The sequence below is a fragment of the Homalodisca vitripennis genome, chromosome 3 (genome assembly GCF_021130785.1).
Source record: "Homalodisca vitripennis isolate AUS2020 chromosome 3, UT_GWSS_2.1, whole genome shotgun sequence".
NCBI lineage: Eukaryota > Metazoa > Arthropoda > Insecta > Hemiptera > Cicadellidae > Homalodisca > Homalodisca vitripennis.
In genome coordinates, this window is record NC_060209.1 from 178379389 (window position 1) to 178395000 (window position 15612).

At 31.6% G+C, this 15612-nt stretch overlaps 1 protein-coding gene across 1 annotated transcript; it reads left to right on the forward strand.

The window, feature by feature from the left end:
- Window positions 1-995: 995 nt before the first annotated feature.
- LOC124357818 (troponin C, isoallergen Bla g 6.0101-like) lies at window positions 996-15289 on the forward strand. The gene is made up of 6 exons (XM_046809875.1): window positions 996-1137; window positions 4655-4682; window positions 6635-6775; window positions 13190-13318; window positions 14104-14235; window positions 15167-15289. The coding sequence occupies exons 1-6, from the start codon at window positions 1126-1128 to the stop codon at window positions 15199-15201; spliced, it is 477 nt and encodes a 158-aa protein (XP_046665831.1). The 5' UTR covers window positions 996-1125; the 3' UTR covers window positions 15202-15289.
- The last annotated feature ends 323 nt before the right edge of the window (window positions 15290-15612 follow it).

The following is a 15612-nucleotide window of genomic DNA, read 5'->3' on the forward strand; positions in this document are numbered from 1 at the left end:
CTATAACGAAACGTAGTGTTACTAATTTTTGTATAACTAAAGGCTGGCATATGTACGAAGGAATCCTGTTTTCTTCACAATCCTTCCGTCGTCAAAAATAAACATTAAACAAGAAATTGCCAATTACAATTATACGTGCAAATACAAGAAACCTACATATATTATCTAAATTTACAATAACAACAAAATAAATATATATAAGTTAGCTTCATAACAAGTTGAGAACTATAATCGGGTACATATTCGGTATGGCATTTTACTATCAAATTCTAACTTAACAGCAACTCTGTTATTTAAAAACATCACAACAAATTTCGCTTTTGACAAAGTGAGAGGATGAAAAAGATAACAGAACTTTTTCGAATATTTTCTGTTATCTTAAAGTGATACAAAGCCTGTGCCCGAAAAATAATTTACCCCTATTAAAATTAAGTAGGTCTATTTTAAAAGGAAATCTATTTCTAGTTACAAAAAATTAACAATGTATAAAATTATTTAGCTAAGTAATAATTAATGTAATTCACAATAGTTTCCTATAAGTGTTTGTTTAACATAGAACATATTGTGTTAAATGTATCATAGTATTATTACTTACATTACTTTGGAAGTATTTTAAATAATTATAAATTTGAAAATTTAATTAGTAAATCTCAATTATTTATTTAGGTTAGTATTATAAAAACATTTAAACGGCGTATGGTAAAGTAATTAAAACATTCTATACGTTTTAATTTAGTTAAAAAGTACAACAATATATTGTGAATAGTACGTATTTATATGCTAATCTAAGTTAAAACTTTGTTTTATTCTTATTCTTTGAGTAAATAATTAATCGAGGGTTTGTAACTGAATCTAGTCCTTTATTTGCTACGAGAAACTAGCAGTAAGAACAAAATGAAAGTCAGGTTGGGCCAAGGCAATATGATGCTGGTTAGGACAGCCCAACTATTTCTGCCCCAATGGAGAACAAAGTGCGCGCGTATAACTGTTTTCTGGCGGGAGGAGGGACCACAACAATCGCACGGAAAATAGCTAGACTCTAGCGGATAAATTTAGAGCCTACGAGGAATTTAGATTTTACTGACGGTCCACCCTCAGTCCCCATAGAGTCTCAGCAACAACAACATGGTCGCCACGGTCAGTATCTAGGCTCAGTATCTAGGCTTTTCGTTTTCGTGTTTACACGTCACACTAAATCTCTTTGTTTCTGTACTGTATCATTTTGCAGCAAAAACAAAATCGTATACAACTTGTACAGAACTAACTAATAAAGTTTACTAAACCATATACTAACTTTCCAAATATCTGTTTTCCCTGTATTTATTATATTTAAAAAATTAATAATTATAGTAGACAGTTAAAAAACTTTAAAACAAACTTTTTTTAAGAAATAATTTTTTCAAGCAAGACAAAATTAATAATGTTTTAAATATAGTAGTATATTATTCATTCATTAGTTTGCCATAAAAATATATCCATTATTTGATTATTTACTGCATTTTCTTTATCTTTATGTGAGCAAATTCAACGTAAAATAAATCATAAATAAAGATTATTGCCCAACAATTAATCTAATATTTATGGGACATATAAACTTGTCTTATGCACAAGTTACTTAATAAATTCGATGTGTGAATGAATCTTACCACCTTCATGTTACACATGATTTATAACAGTATGATGGAAATCACAACAACTATCAGAAAATGTCTTGGACTTCGGACGTCAAATTTAAACATTTTCTTATGTGTGTTTCATTTGATAAGGTGTTATCAAATGGAAGATTATATATTTTGTTACATTTTCGGAATTCGCGCCGTATGGACAGTGAAATTTCGGTGCTACTTTGTAACACACTGGATAAACAGATCCGGAACAAATTCCGAGTTGAACAACGAAAGAGTTTAACTATAACATCGTTGAATTACAAAAATGTATACATTGAAAATACTAGTTTCAGCTGAACTTTGCCACTTTAGATACAGAAAGTCCACAGTAAAATCTGTCTCTTTAATCTTTTGAGTCACTTTTTAACTGTATAATCGTGATTATAAAAGAGAAAGGTACTTACCTTATACACGAGTCGAAGCGTAACCTGTTACACTTGATGATGGACAAACATAACAATGAGGGAGGAATAATAATATAAGGCTATTGCTTAAAAATATGTGAAAATTTTGAACTGATACCATTGAAATGAAAATATTCTGTAATATTTCCGTATTTTCGTCGTAGCAAAAGTGAAATTACGGTGCTATTTAGCATTTAAGCTTCAGAATCCATGACGTACAAAATAGTAGCTTTATTATACAGTATCAGATGGGTTAATTTACAAAAAGGTTTACAAACGCTCTAACATTAAGGTCAGTGTATATGGTGCTGTACTATACAGGTCCCTAGTGAGTGCTAAAGCTAATACACGCCGCATTGTATCTGCATTAACCATTAACACAGAGAACATTGCATTAACAAGGATGTGTTTAAGTAGAACATCACTCAATATCCTAAATTACAATTACCTAAATAGGTAGTGGTAATTATTACACTGTAATTGTAATAAAGCATAAACAATGTGTTGTAAATAGATAAATCTGTGTAAAAACAGTTTTCTTGTACAACTACCACTGATTAAGCATTACTAGAGCTAAATCACTGCAAATTGATTAATTACAAAAATGCTCACTGCAACATACCTGGCATTACCATTGGACAGAAATAACAAAGGAATAGCACGCCTTGAAAAACTGCAAGACACAATACCAGTAACTTAATTGTACCATGTTTAACGAACTCTTATAACTTATAAAATTAATTTAATTATACGAACTCAAAAATGCAAACGAAGATTGGAAACGTCCAAACCAAAAATGAAGATTGACGTTGTTAATGAATTGACTTCGTTTCCACCAACATAAAAACAAAGAAAATAATTTAATCCCATTTACTAGTATGGGTTGTACAAAAATATTTCTTCCAACTAATTTCAAATCTTCACTTGATAAAGAGGTCTAAATAGATATTTCTTAAACTATATATTAAAACCTACGACAAGTTGTGGAAACATAAACTATATTTGGTAATATTTTCAAAACATTTGTCATTTCTAGTGATTAAAAATAGTTACGGTATATACTAAGTACTAGCGGTATTGTTAAAAAATTCCAACTATTTAATACAGTTTTAGTATATGATTAAATTTTAGAAACACGTCAACCAAATATAAATTTATATTAAACATATTTTATTACTTAACATTTTTACTTAATTCAATTTGCTCAAATTGGGTACACTTTATTAGTGGAGAGCTTGGATGTTTTTCTACCATTCGTCTATCACATAATTGCAAATGATGGAGCGTTTTATAGATTGGTGCATGCATTGTTATCACAATATATCCTGAGGACATTGTTTTTTTTGTTAACCTAGTTTTTAAAATAAATAACAACATAATTAATTGAAACACATTGTAAAACTGTATAAATAGAAGTTAACAGTTTCTTGAACAGACTTATAGTATAAACAGTTATCCAAAATAGTTAAGGCTAAATTATTGTTTTATTTTCAATAAAATCATAGGGTTTTATTTAACATTTTCACATGTCATAAATGGACACTTAAAATTACATTGTATCATACGTACGTTTAAGACTATTAATACAGTTAAAAATATTTGTTCATATTTTTTCATATTGTAAGAAATAAAAGTAAAATAAACTCATCCGTGGCACATTTCGGATCAATCGTCGTTTTGGAATTAGAGCGCTGAAGACGTACACATATATATTCTACCACAATAATAAAGGATTCCTAAAATGCGTATGGGCTTCATGCGTAAGGATGTATAAACGTATTCCGTTAACACAATCAAACTGAAAATGAACTTGTTTATAATAAAATAAAATAAAAAGTTTAAGAAATAGTAAAAAAACTATAAATTTATAAGTAAATTGAGTTTGTAAAATACTTACCAGTATCTTGGGAAAATGCACATATACGGTCCTGTCGAGCCACTTACCTGAAAAAATATTTTAAAATGTTAAACAAAACAATTTATATAAAATTAATTAAATAATAAACAGGATAAGGAGTACCAATAAAACATATCACTCACTCGATTAAAAAATTAATTTACGCAAAAATTTAGATAATGTATTTTCTCACACTAAAAACCCCAAGGTGAGCCAACATTAGCTTTACTTGAGACTCCTTTGAAAACTTGAGTACCTCCGGCCCCAACATAATCCCTTTCCATTCTAATTAGGTACGAATCTAACCTCGCTATAATTATCCACAACCCAGGATACAAAAAGGATTAAAATGAAACATTATTTATTATCTGACTTTATTAACTGTAAATGTGTGTACAAAGACTGCAAGTATTATAAGTTCTAAGAATATGATCAAATACGTTCATAACAAATTAATTAGAATTGACAAAGTCTGTATTGTGTAAAGAGGTATGACAAACGTCTTGCACCTGTGGTTAATATAAATAAGAATTACTAATGAGGGAAGAAAATTTGCCATAACCCATAAGTGAAATAGAAAGTTAATGATTTTTTCATCTCACTTGATATACTCTCAAGATATTGAGATCCTTGTTTGATTTGTAGTTTACATGCAAATAATAACGATTTCTGTTGTTGTGTTTCAGGAGGATCTTGACAAGGAACAATTGAACGGTAAGCATAGAGTAATAATCGTTTCACCATTTATCAATAATAAATACATTCGAAAGAGTTTGGCCTTATAATTTAGGGATTTGGGACTGTAAGCAATTGATAAAAATTGAACAATAATACAAAATCTTTGTGTAGTTATAGAAGCAAATAAATGTAATAAAAGAGCGTTAAAGTTCGTATTAATGCATTTTAATATTCATTGGATGAAAATGTTTCCGAAAAGGCTAGTAATTTAATAAAAAGTAATGTATGTTAGGAGTAGTTTTATGACAAATACTACACAACTTGTAATTATGACTCCATGCAAAACCTTTCGTTAATTGTTATTAACGTAGTGTTATTCGAAACATGTAGTATATCTATAATCATTTGGGCGATCCATAATCTATTTCAAAAGGGACATTACAGTTACAATTCTCTTTCTAATAACAGCATTAGTATAAACTATATATCTAGTATTTGATAAAAACTTTTAATTTATTTTCATTATAACAGAAATAACTGTGTATTAGGAATAAACATACTTTCTGAGTAACTAAAAACGTATTGAATAGAGATCAGAATATTATGTAGAGTATTTTTGTTTTATTTCAATAATGGATAAAAACAACCTTACATCTTATACTCGTATTAGATTTAGTTTATTACATCAATTTCGTGAATTTAAAGTTTTGTACGATTTTACAACTGCTAATATTGAGAAGAATTATTATCTTGTTTTACCTGTTTATTTTTCAAGGTAGGAAATCGTTATTCTCGTATAATATTTAAGGAAAATATACAAAGTTTGAAATAAATCTCAAAGGTATAATCGCTCTTAAAAATTTAAAATGTCATGTAAAGATAAGTGTTGTTTTTTTCCTAAGTATCTTATATATTGTCAGTCAATTGGACTACTTACAGGACTGCTATACAGGTATATCATGCCACCTAGGCCTCTACTTAACTGGCTAAAACAATTTAAAGAATATCTCTGTGTTGACAACAATGCCACATTTTCGACCCAATGAAATTATTTTTCTCTTTGGGAAATGTACTAGGTACCTAGTAAGAAAAAAAAATAAAGACATTTTTTTACTTTGGTACAATGTTTTGTTACAGTTTACTGTAAATAAATAATCGGTGTTTTGTAACATTTAATTGACATAACACAAACTATGTTTACATTTAAAAATTCTGCAAAACCAAACGCCAACAACCCAAAAACATTATTTTGAACCCCGCAACTGACTTTGAAACGATTTCCCTGACTTATTTGGCGTTAAAAGTATTGAGTTACAGTTCAATCATACATTCTATTTCAATTTGCTTAGCCAATACTGACAGTGGGCTAGGTCTGAAAAGAACTGACACGTCATCTTTATTTAATTAAAAAAATTAAACGATATTATAAGGTGCAACATTGTATATATACAGATGCGTCTGTAATTTACAGTAGCCTTTATAAGATGTTTTTATGGAAATCCGAGTTTATTTGATTGGTTGTCATTTATCTTCATAAAACGATCTTATTTTGGAACTAACATGTAAGTTTTCCTGTTCATAATCACGTCGTAATAGTGTACTAGTATTTTTGTTTAGTAAAATTCCGGCTAACTTTACTAACTAAAAATTGCCTACCTTAGGGCAATTTGTTTTATACCCTCCATCAATTAAATGATAAAATATCCCATGAAATAGAGTGGTGGGTTTTTTAGGACAGACTAAAAGATAATTAAAAAACGGTTACTGTTATAAAGTTACATTAATCCAAACAAATAATTAGAACACCCCATTTCGATTTAATTTTACCACAATATTAGCAATGTTTCTAAGTGGTAATAATCTAATTACCAAGAACAGTTATGTGACCATCCGTATGAGCAGAAGAACTAAGACTATCTTATTTGGAATTTGTAACTACCAGACTGTGTGTAAACAAATAGTTTCATCTGTTTTCGGTTTTGTTACAGTCCTGAAGAGGGCGTTCGATGCGTTCGCTGCTGGAAAGGGCTACATCGAGGCCCCTATGGTGGGGACCATCCTCTCCATGTTGGGTCACGATGTCTCTGAGAAGCAGCTGAAGACCATCATCGATGAGGTAGACGCTGACGGTAAGTTCTTATACTTCAACGTGTTATATTACTTTTCATCGATGTACACCATCCATTTCATCATCTCAATAGAAATCCAATTACATATTAATACAATTGTATCATTCTAAAGTACTATTCCCATTCCAGTACCAATAAGACAAACAAATCAATATTTTGGGAATTTGTAATCTGAACTTATTTTGAATTACATTTTTCTAATATCTTTTTTGCATTAATTTTATATGAAATTTTAAATAACATTTAAACACAGATGAATGCTTTTTAATTGCGAAAGGATTATTAAGATTTTGTTTTTTGCAAAGACGGAAACAATCTGCCTCCTAAAGCAGAGCCTTCTATTTTTATAAATTAACTTTTTTGAACGAATCACATTTAAGAATTCTTAATTTAGACGATGAAAGCGTACTTAAATCTCCGTTTGAGGCGAAAGCTCTTTCTCTCAACTCTTATTTTCTTCTCTACACTCTCGAAGGTGACTTTATTCTTTAAATTAAACATTTTATAATAACAATATAAACCTTTTTTGTATATAATATGAACGGTGAGGTCTTACATTTATAAACATAGGTGAAATCTGTTGAAATGTTTGAAATACAGCTTGTATTCACTTTTCAGTATTGGCAGACACATCAGTATTTACTTTGGTGATATGTCTGAATAAGATATTCTTGCAATCGAAAGGACTCAAAGAATAAAAAGTTATCAGCACTGCTATTACAGTAAACTCCAAGAACATTTGTAGGGTTATTTTTAAATTCAAGTAAATAAGACTACCAATATTTGTAAAATGTTTTTACATTCGGTGAGTAATTTATTATAACGTATCGCCTTTAAAGATCCCTTATCAATCATTACAAGTACAACGCACCTAGGCAATAATACTTGCAATGCAAATCGTCACCGTTAGATAATCGCCTAGGCTACCACAGTAAAATACCAAATATATAAATAAACAATTTAAAAGTATAAACGTTTGTAAATAGGTGAAGGTAAGGAGACAGACAAAACTCAAATTACAAGACACTATGCTACAATTTAAAGCTTTCAAAATCGTTGAAAACTTATCGTAACTTATCGCATTTCGCTCATCCGATACAACATATTTATATTCTTAAACACAAAATGCTTCTCTATTCACTTCAATTTTAGAGCTAATAAAAATTATAGTTTATTGTAAATATAAAACGTAGATCGGACAAACTTGCTACGCTAAAAACTATAAAAATTAATATGTGGTATAACAGATTACATTAGAGCCCAATAATTCAATTTGTACCATACAGTTACTGTTGATTTAAGATTACCTATTCACGATGGGGGATTTGAGTAATTGTTTAATTTTAAACCAGCCATATATTCGTAGCCAAAAACAAAACACTTACTCTACAAGAACAATTACAAATTATACAGGGGTGTTTGAAACGGTCTAACATCTTCTGTACTAGTAAACGTACAAACATAAAACTGAGAACAGTGAGATAGGGCATACTATTGATCTTTTAGATGCAATCAGTGGCTCTTGCTAGTTCTCTTAGCTGCAATCGACAGGTAAATCTACAGGACGTGAAAGAAACATTTCCTACAGTCCATACAATGAATTAACTAATCACGATTTACAGTTTCGTCTGTACTTGAGAGGAAACATAACTTCGTTATCATTGATTACGTGGATTCAACGATAATCTGTTTTAAGCCCCCGAAAATGTCTATAAAATAAAACACTCGTATTTAAAAGTCCAGTTGTAGAATAAAAGGATCATACTATACTCAAGTTTGGAAATGTCCTCATATTTCAAAATGTTATTTGTTGTGTTATGTGCATTATAAACACCTCTGCAGTGAAGACGAGCACGTATATTTATGTATACTTCACAGCCCTGGTGGTTTTATCCCTCGAACGTCCCCAGGCAGCAATACTGCAATGTTATGGCTCCTACCTGACAACGGGACGTACGTCCCCAGGTGCTCGTATGTAGGCGACCATTCACAGTCATGTTTCGTCCACAAGAACTTGATATTCGACCGAATTTCATTCAGACGTAAATTGTTGAACACGTTGTAAAATAGCTTTATGTCTCTGTGAAAAAGTTTTTTTTTGCCAACTTTCCAATCCACAGAAGAAATACAAAGGAAGCCAATATTGACTAAATCTTGTACCGCAGGCGATGACTCAACAGCGGAAACTTAATGAATGGCAACAATTCAGGTGCAAAGAAGTTCGCCTGAAGGCAACTCGCATTGAAGCACAGGGAACAACCCGACCCGGGGATGATTCCTGTTGAAATAAGTTTAATTAAAAATTATTCCGCCATTGCGAACTTTAATTACTTCTGCGAACGTGGCGGAGTGTTAAAGATTTCCCCGGTTCGGTTTTGAACTAGATTAGTCTTCTAAAATACGACACGGCGGTTTTTTCTTTAAAACTACGTATTTAAAACTTGAGTTGAACGTCTACTTTGTGAAAGTGTAGTTACTGTTGAACAAGAGACTATTTCTATTCTGTACGCGCACGACATAGTTTTTCTCAAAACCGATAGACGAATTTCTGCTACAAAATCAATCGTCAGGCACTAGCAAAAAGATAACTATATGAAACGTTAAATTTTTGTCATACACTTTTAATTGCTTTTCACACTTAAAAGCTAACTGTGAGACTCGCAAGTCACTCAGCGTTGAAGTTCTGATGAACGTTGACTTGGAAAGGTATCAAAAGGGTTAAAAAAACGAAACGTTAAATCTTGATTATGTTAAAATGCTTATTAACTCTGCACACGTCTTAAAAAACCAACCATGACACTCGAAAATCAATGGTATATCTGCGTTGCAAGATTTGTGAACGTCGACTTAAAAAGGCATCAAAGGATTAAAAATATGACAAGTTTTTTTTTGTGTGTACAATTTGTATTAACTTTATGCACATAAAAACAAATGTGAGACTCACAAATCAAAGGTAAATAAGAGTTGCCATCTTTTTTGAACGTCGAATTGGTAAGGTACCAAAAGGGTTAAGAATATGAATGTTAATTTCTTCTCATAACACAGATTTTCTAAGTTGATACATTTAAGGTGACACACTTAATATATATATATATATATATATATATATATATATATATATATATATATATATACATACATACATATTTAAAATAACCATATACAGACCAGACAGTTTATTTGACTGAAAGGGGGAATTATAATCTCTTTACCTCGTTGACTTAAGATTGACTTGTACTTAGTGTTTGACGGGCGTTATTAAGTCTGTCAAGACAGAAAAAACTGAAACGAGTAATTTTTGCTTTTGACATTTTTAACCCTTTCAATACCCTGCCATTTCGACCTCGTACAAAACTAGCGCGGCTTCAATAAAACCATGTTGAGTTTTATAAATGCAAATTGGCATTCGGCTCCTAGACTATTAAAATACAAATTACTTTGGAATTATTAATTTCTCATGCTGTACCAGTGTCCAGTGAGATTGTACAAAATTTGGTAGTAGCAATAACAAATAAAAACATATGGTAACATGGTATGTATGGTAACAGTGTGGGCATTGTACTACCCATTGCGGTTGGAAATAGTTAGCATGTTTAGAATTGTGGAGGACTGTCGGGGTGCCGGGAGATATGCTAGGTCGCCGGTGGCAGGTGCCAACTCCGATAATAGCACAGACGGGACTCATCGGGAGGCGTAATTGGAACAGTAGTGTTTTTACAACGTTTCAATGTCTTCACATTCCTCCACTTTTATTACACTAATTTCGCTTACCATTTTACACGGATTCTACCATTCCACACGTTGGATTTACGTGCAATAATCTTATGCCACTTTGTAATTTGTATGACTGACACAGTTAACTAAAAATCAGGTACTTAATAGATACTTTTTGTCATTTTATAGTACCATTTAGTATGTACCCAGGATACCCTTTTTGACAACTGGATATGTTTTAACCCCAAATTAGTCAAGAATGTGTAATTAGCATGTAACCTATCTATAGTACATTACCTTGTCTTCTCGTGGTTTCTATATAAATTTGTGGAAAGATATACCAGTATTGAACTGGTTTTTCAAAGCTGATTGTCTTATTAAGGTTTATGCGTTCAGTAAGTGCTAAAATGTAGCAATTTGGTTACGAAACTTTGGATATTACTTAACAATGATGTTAGGTTTTTATATTCCAAAATAAAAATACTACTCGGAAACAATGACTGATAAGAAACAATGTTCTAATTTGAATTCCAGCTGTCACCCGCAAATTATCAACCACTTTCTAAAAATATAAGAACATTGTAAGTGAAAACCTGTGCAGAAAAGGTATCCTAAGATTCTCCTTATCCGGTTAGTGAAAATTTACACCCTCTTCGGATTTACCTCCTATTTATTGAATGTTTTTGATATCCCATAAATTTTAACTAATTGTCAAACATTTATCTTTTACAGGGAACAACAGTTTTTTATTGTGAGGTAAAATTAATGACTACAAGCACACTATATTATTTGGAATGTGTCTGACATAGTTTCTGAGATTTCAAAATATATTACTGAAAGATCTGCAGTGGAAAGCCCATTTTCCGAGCGAAAAGCTAAGTTAACGTAAATATCCTTTGTAGATTTCATTGTTTGCTCTGCATTCTTGAGAAAGTGAACCCTGACATGGGAGACAACAACCGTGTCCACGTAAATATATCCAGAAATTTTGTGTTAGTTGTTTCTGAGAATTCAAGTATTTAAATTGAAACTTGGGTGACTAAGTAGACGGAACTGTGACACAGATCTAGAAACTATTTGCGGTGAATACCTAAGAAGTAACAAGAATGTCTATTAAATCTCTGAGCCATTTAGAGATTTATGTGACAAAGTACTAAAGCCGTGTTGAAATCGTCACTCACGCCGTTTGTCCAGACATTTAGCTACGAAAGTGTTATACCAATCGTCATACAATAGTATTTTTATTTTAAGCAATAGTACAACTTTCAAAATAACAGTTAAAGTTTGCTAATATATCTCATTTATCTGGTTTCATTGTAATGTAGCACACAATGTAACTTACGAAAACTTTTTGAGAATATGAATTTAAATCCAGTTCATCTTCCTCAACAATTACACTGAATTAACTTTTCCCGCGTTTTATAGCTACGTTATGTGTAGTTGGAAAACATTCAAAATTTCATTTGGATTTTCTCCTTTTACGAACACCAGGAAAGATACAAGTTTTGCAATGATAAATCCCCGCAAAAATGTTTACTTAACATGAGTTATCCTTAACATGAGTTTAATTTAACCTACTTAAATTAAAAGTAGGTTCTTACACTCCGTTCTTACATTTACATATCCTAATTGTGCAACCACAAAAAAATTAAATTTGTTACATTTACCAATCCCATTTTATCAACGGAAATCGTATCAATGTTAATAATATAACAGAGATAGTATGTAAAGTGAATTTAGCAGATTTCTCTATTGTCTTCTTTACAGTTCACAAAGATGGCTTACAAAGATTTCGTAGTTCTGGTTGAAATCATTGTTGTAAGTTATACAGACTTAACGTCGCACCATATATTTTAATTTGGAGCTTTGTTCCGTCGAAAATAAAAGAATTGATTTCGGTTTCTAACTTGTTGGACTTAACTTTTGTTTTTTTAAATACTAATTTTTCATAGGCGTATTATGAAGGTTTGATAATGAATTAACATCATGCTTTACAACTGACACGAGAACGAGATGGACGAGTTAAAATAACCTAATTTTGTGACCATTATTGTACTTTTCATTTGTTCGTGGATCTTTCCATATCCTACTTTCCTCTAAGATTTTGTTTTTCGAACTAAATATTTCGCAATGTAATTAGTGAGCTTTAACAAAGCTTACATGTAGGGCTAGAAAAGTTAATTTTAATTGTCTGTCCCTTCATGGGATTCAGCTGTGCGTTAGCGTATATTTTTAAACAGGCCTTATAAGAAACCATAATGGCCACGAGGAAATAGTAGAATAAATAAATTTGTAAACAAAAACAATACACCCATAACAGGTTTCAACATTAAGAAGTGTAGCCTCAATATCCCAACACATACAACATAATTTGAATGTGATTTGATGCTGCATTTAAATTATTTAAAAACTGATATGGAACACAATGTAATGAACAAAAATCTGAATATATCATATAGAAGGTATGTCGAAAAATATTTCATATATAGACTATAAATTTTACAAGAAAGTTTTGAATTTTATGCGTCATTTTCGTGTCAACATATTTTTTGTATAATTGTCTGTCTATCTGTCCATAACCCATCTTGAGAATGAAATAAGCTAAAGATTTGTAATTTTGCATGAAACATAGGCAAAGCCTGTTACGGTACGTGGTGTGGCGTACTTATACATTGTATAAAAATCTGTGTATGGTCACAGGCTCCGGACAGCTGGAGTTCGAGGAGTTCGTTACGCTGGCCGCCCAGTTCCTCGGCGAGGAGGAGACCGTCGACCCCGCCGCCATGCAGGAGGAACTTAAGGAAGCCTTCAGGTTGTACGACAAGGAAGGTACGATATTTTTGAGAATGTAACACAAGTCAATGTACAGGGCTTATGGTAAACTGTAATAAAGTACGGTATACCATGGTTGTAAACTTTATACAAAAACTTATAACAAACAGTATATAACACGGTTGGGAATTAAATGTTGTATGTTAACTGAGTAGAGTAAATGTTACAGGACACTATAAACTTCTTACTTAAATATAACTATAAACCGATAAATTATGGCAAAAGTTAGACCAGAAAGTGAACTCAATGGAAAATGATGAAGATTCAAACTAAGTGTATCGTTTAATTTCAAAGACGATAATAACTTCTTTAAAAAATCCGTATACCAGATTTTAATAGAATTTTAGCGTAAATTTTAATAACAATAATAAAATTATATATATTTCATTCGGTATTTATAAAAGCATGGTATAAAACTTCCATAAAGAACATATTAATTAAAAAAAAAAATAAATCTATAACACATTTTGACTTTTCAGATTTCGTTTAGGCCTTCATATGTCTTCTTTTTCGTTAAAGTAGATACTTATATGGTAACATACCCAACAGCTATGCCAACTTATAATATATCCGGTGTCCATTCGAAAATAATCAGATAAAATTAAACCTACTAGCAAAGGTTAGATGTAGCAAAAAGAATCAGTCCATAAACATTACACGGAAATATAAGGTGAGAACTGTATTAGGGCCTACATTTTGGTATAAAACGTTCACTATTAAAATTAAAACTGAGAACAGAATGTCAATTACAAAGTTCCTAAGGAGATGTTCGGCCTGTGCAGGAAACGGCTACATCACCACCTCTGTTCTGAAAGAGATCCTGAAGGAGCTCGATGACAAGATGACTCCTGAAGACTTGGACAGCATCATCGAGGAAATCGACTCCGACGGTTCTGGAACCGTTGACTTCGATGGTAACTATCAGCCTAATTTTTACAATCTACTTTACTTTTTAGTATATTATTAAATATTTATTATAATACTGATAATATTTTAATATGTCTATGATAACAAAGAGTGGCGTACCGCAATAAATAAAACGATATTCAGATTTTATATAAGATAAAAGAAATTAAAAAATGTATTTCTGAAGAACAAAATACTAGGCAATAGATAATTTCCTGAGATTTAAAAATGTATTGGGTAAAGTACTTATGTTCTTTGTGTATTATTTTATGTTTCAAATTGAAGAAGAGGCTTATTATAATAATATCACAAGAAAACATTAAAAAATGTTATCGAGTTTGAAGTACTATTCAACAGAGATGTCTGGCAGAAGCCCTTATTCCCAGCTCCATCCCGGGCATAAGCCTTAACGTTATTTAGCAGACCTCTTTCCTTCCATCTCCTTCGTATTCATACTTGTTTACTCAATCCTGTACACGCTGTACCTACCCTAACAAAAATTTTTAACTCCTTACTTGCGTTTTGACAGTAGGGATCTGGGTTTCAACTTCTTCTCGCCTTATACTTGTTTTAAATGATATTCAATTTACTTATTGTATCTTCTTTCGCGTAGCATTATTTCATATTTTACCTTCTGTTAGTTTTAAATACTTTCAACTTCCTATCCATCCGTACATGACTGACAAATTCCTTTACTACTTCCTTTGTTCGTACTAAATTCCTTTTCTCGGAATATTAGTTCCTTTTTTCAAAGATTTCCCTTAAGTAGCATCTCTGATGTTTAGCTAATTAACAGTCCACTAAAACATGCTCTGCAGTTCCCACTTCTACACAATGAATACAACATTCATCTTACAACAGGACAAATCCTAACATGGTTGCCTTAAGATTTCTATGTCGAGTGAAAAACGTATTTCACACATTCATATTTTGTTGCAGAATTCATGGAGGTGATGACCGGAGGAGACGATTAGACTGCAGCAATGCCTTTCAAATTCAAATTCCAGGACCAACCTATCTGTACAACTATTTTCATTAAATAAACCACAATACTTTTGTTAATTTTTATTGTTATCACTTTATCATTGCCTGAACATTATATATTTAAAATAATATACGTTCTTTAAAAACATTTCTGATAAGACAGGTACAACTATAATCGTATCTCTCACTGTCTAGTAACATAAATGGCCTAGAGATATGAAGGATGAATGTGTCAGATAGATGAGTGTCGCTCGCGGCAGCGCGGCACTGAGACGAGACACTAGCTCGGCTGCCAGGCGGGTGTCAAACGTGTCAAAGAGCGCACTCACGTGGCAACTGCGATAAACTTAACCTAATCGCTCGTGACAACTCTAGAGATCACCTGCTAGGCAATCAATATA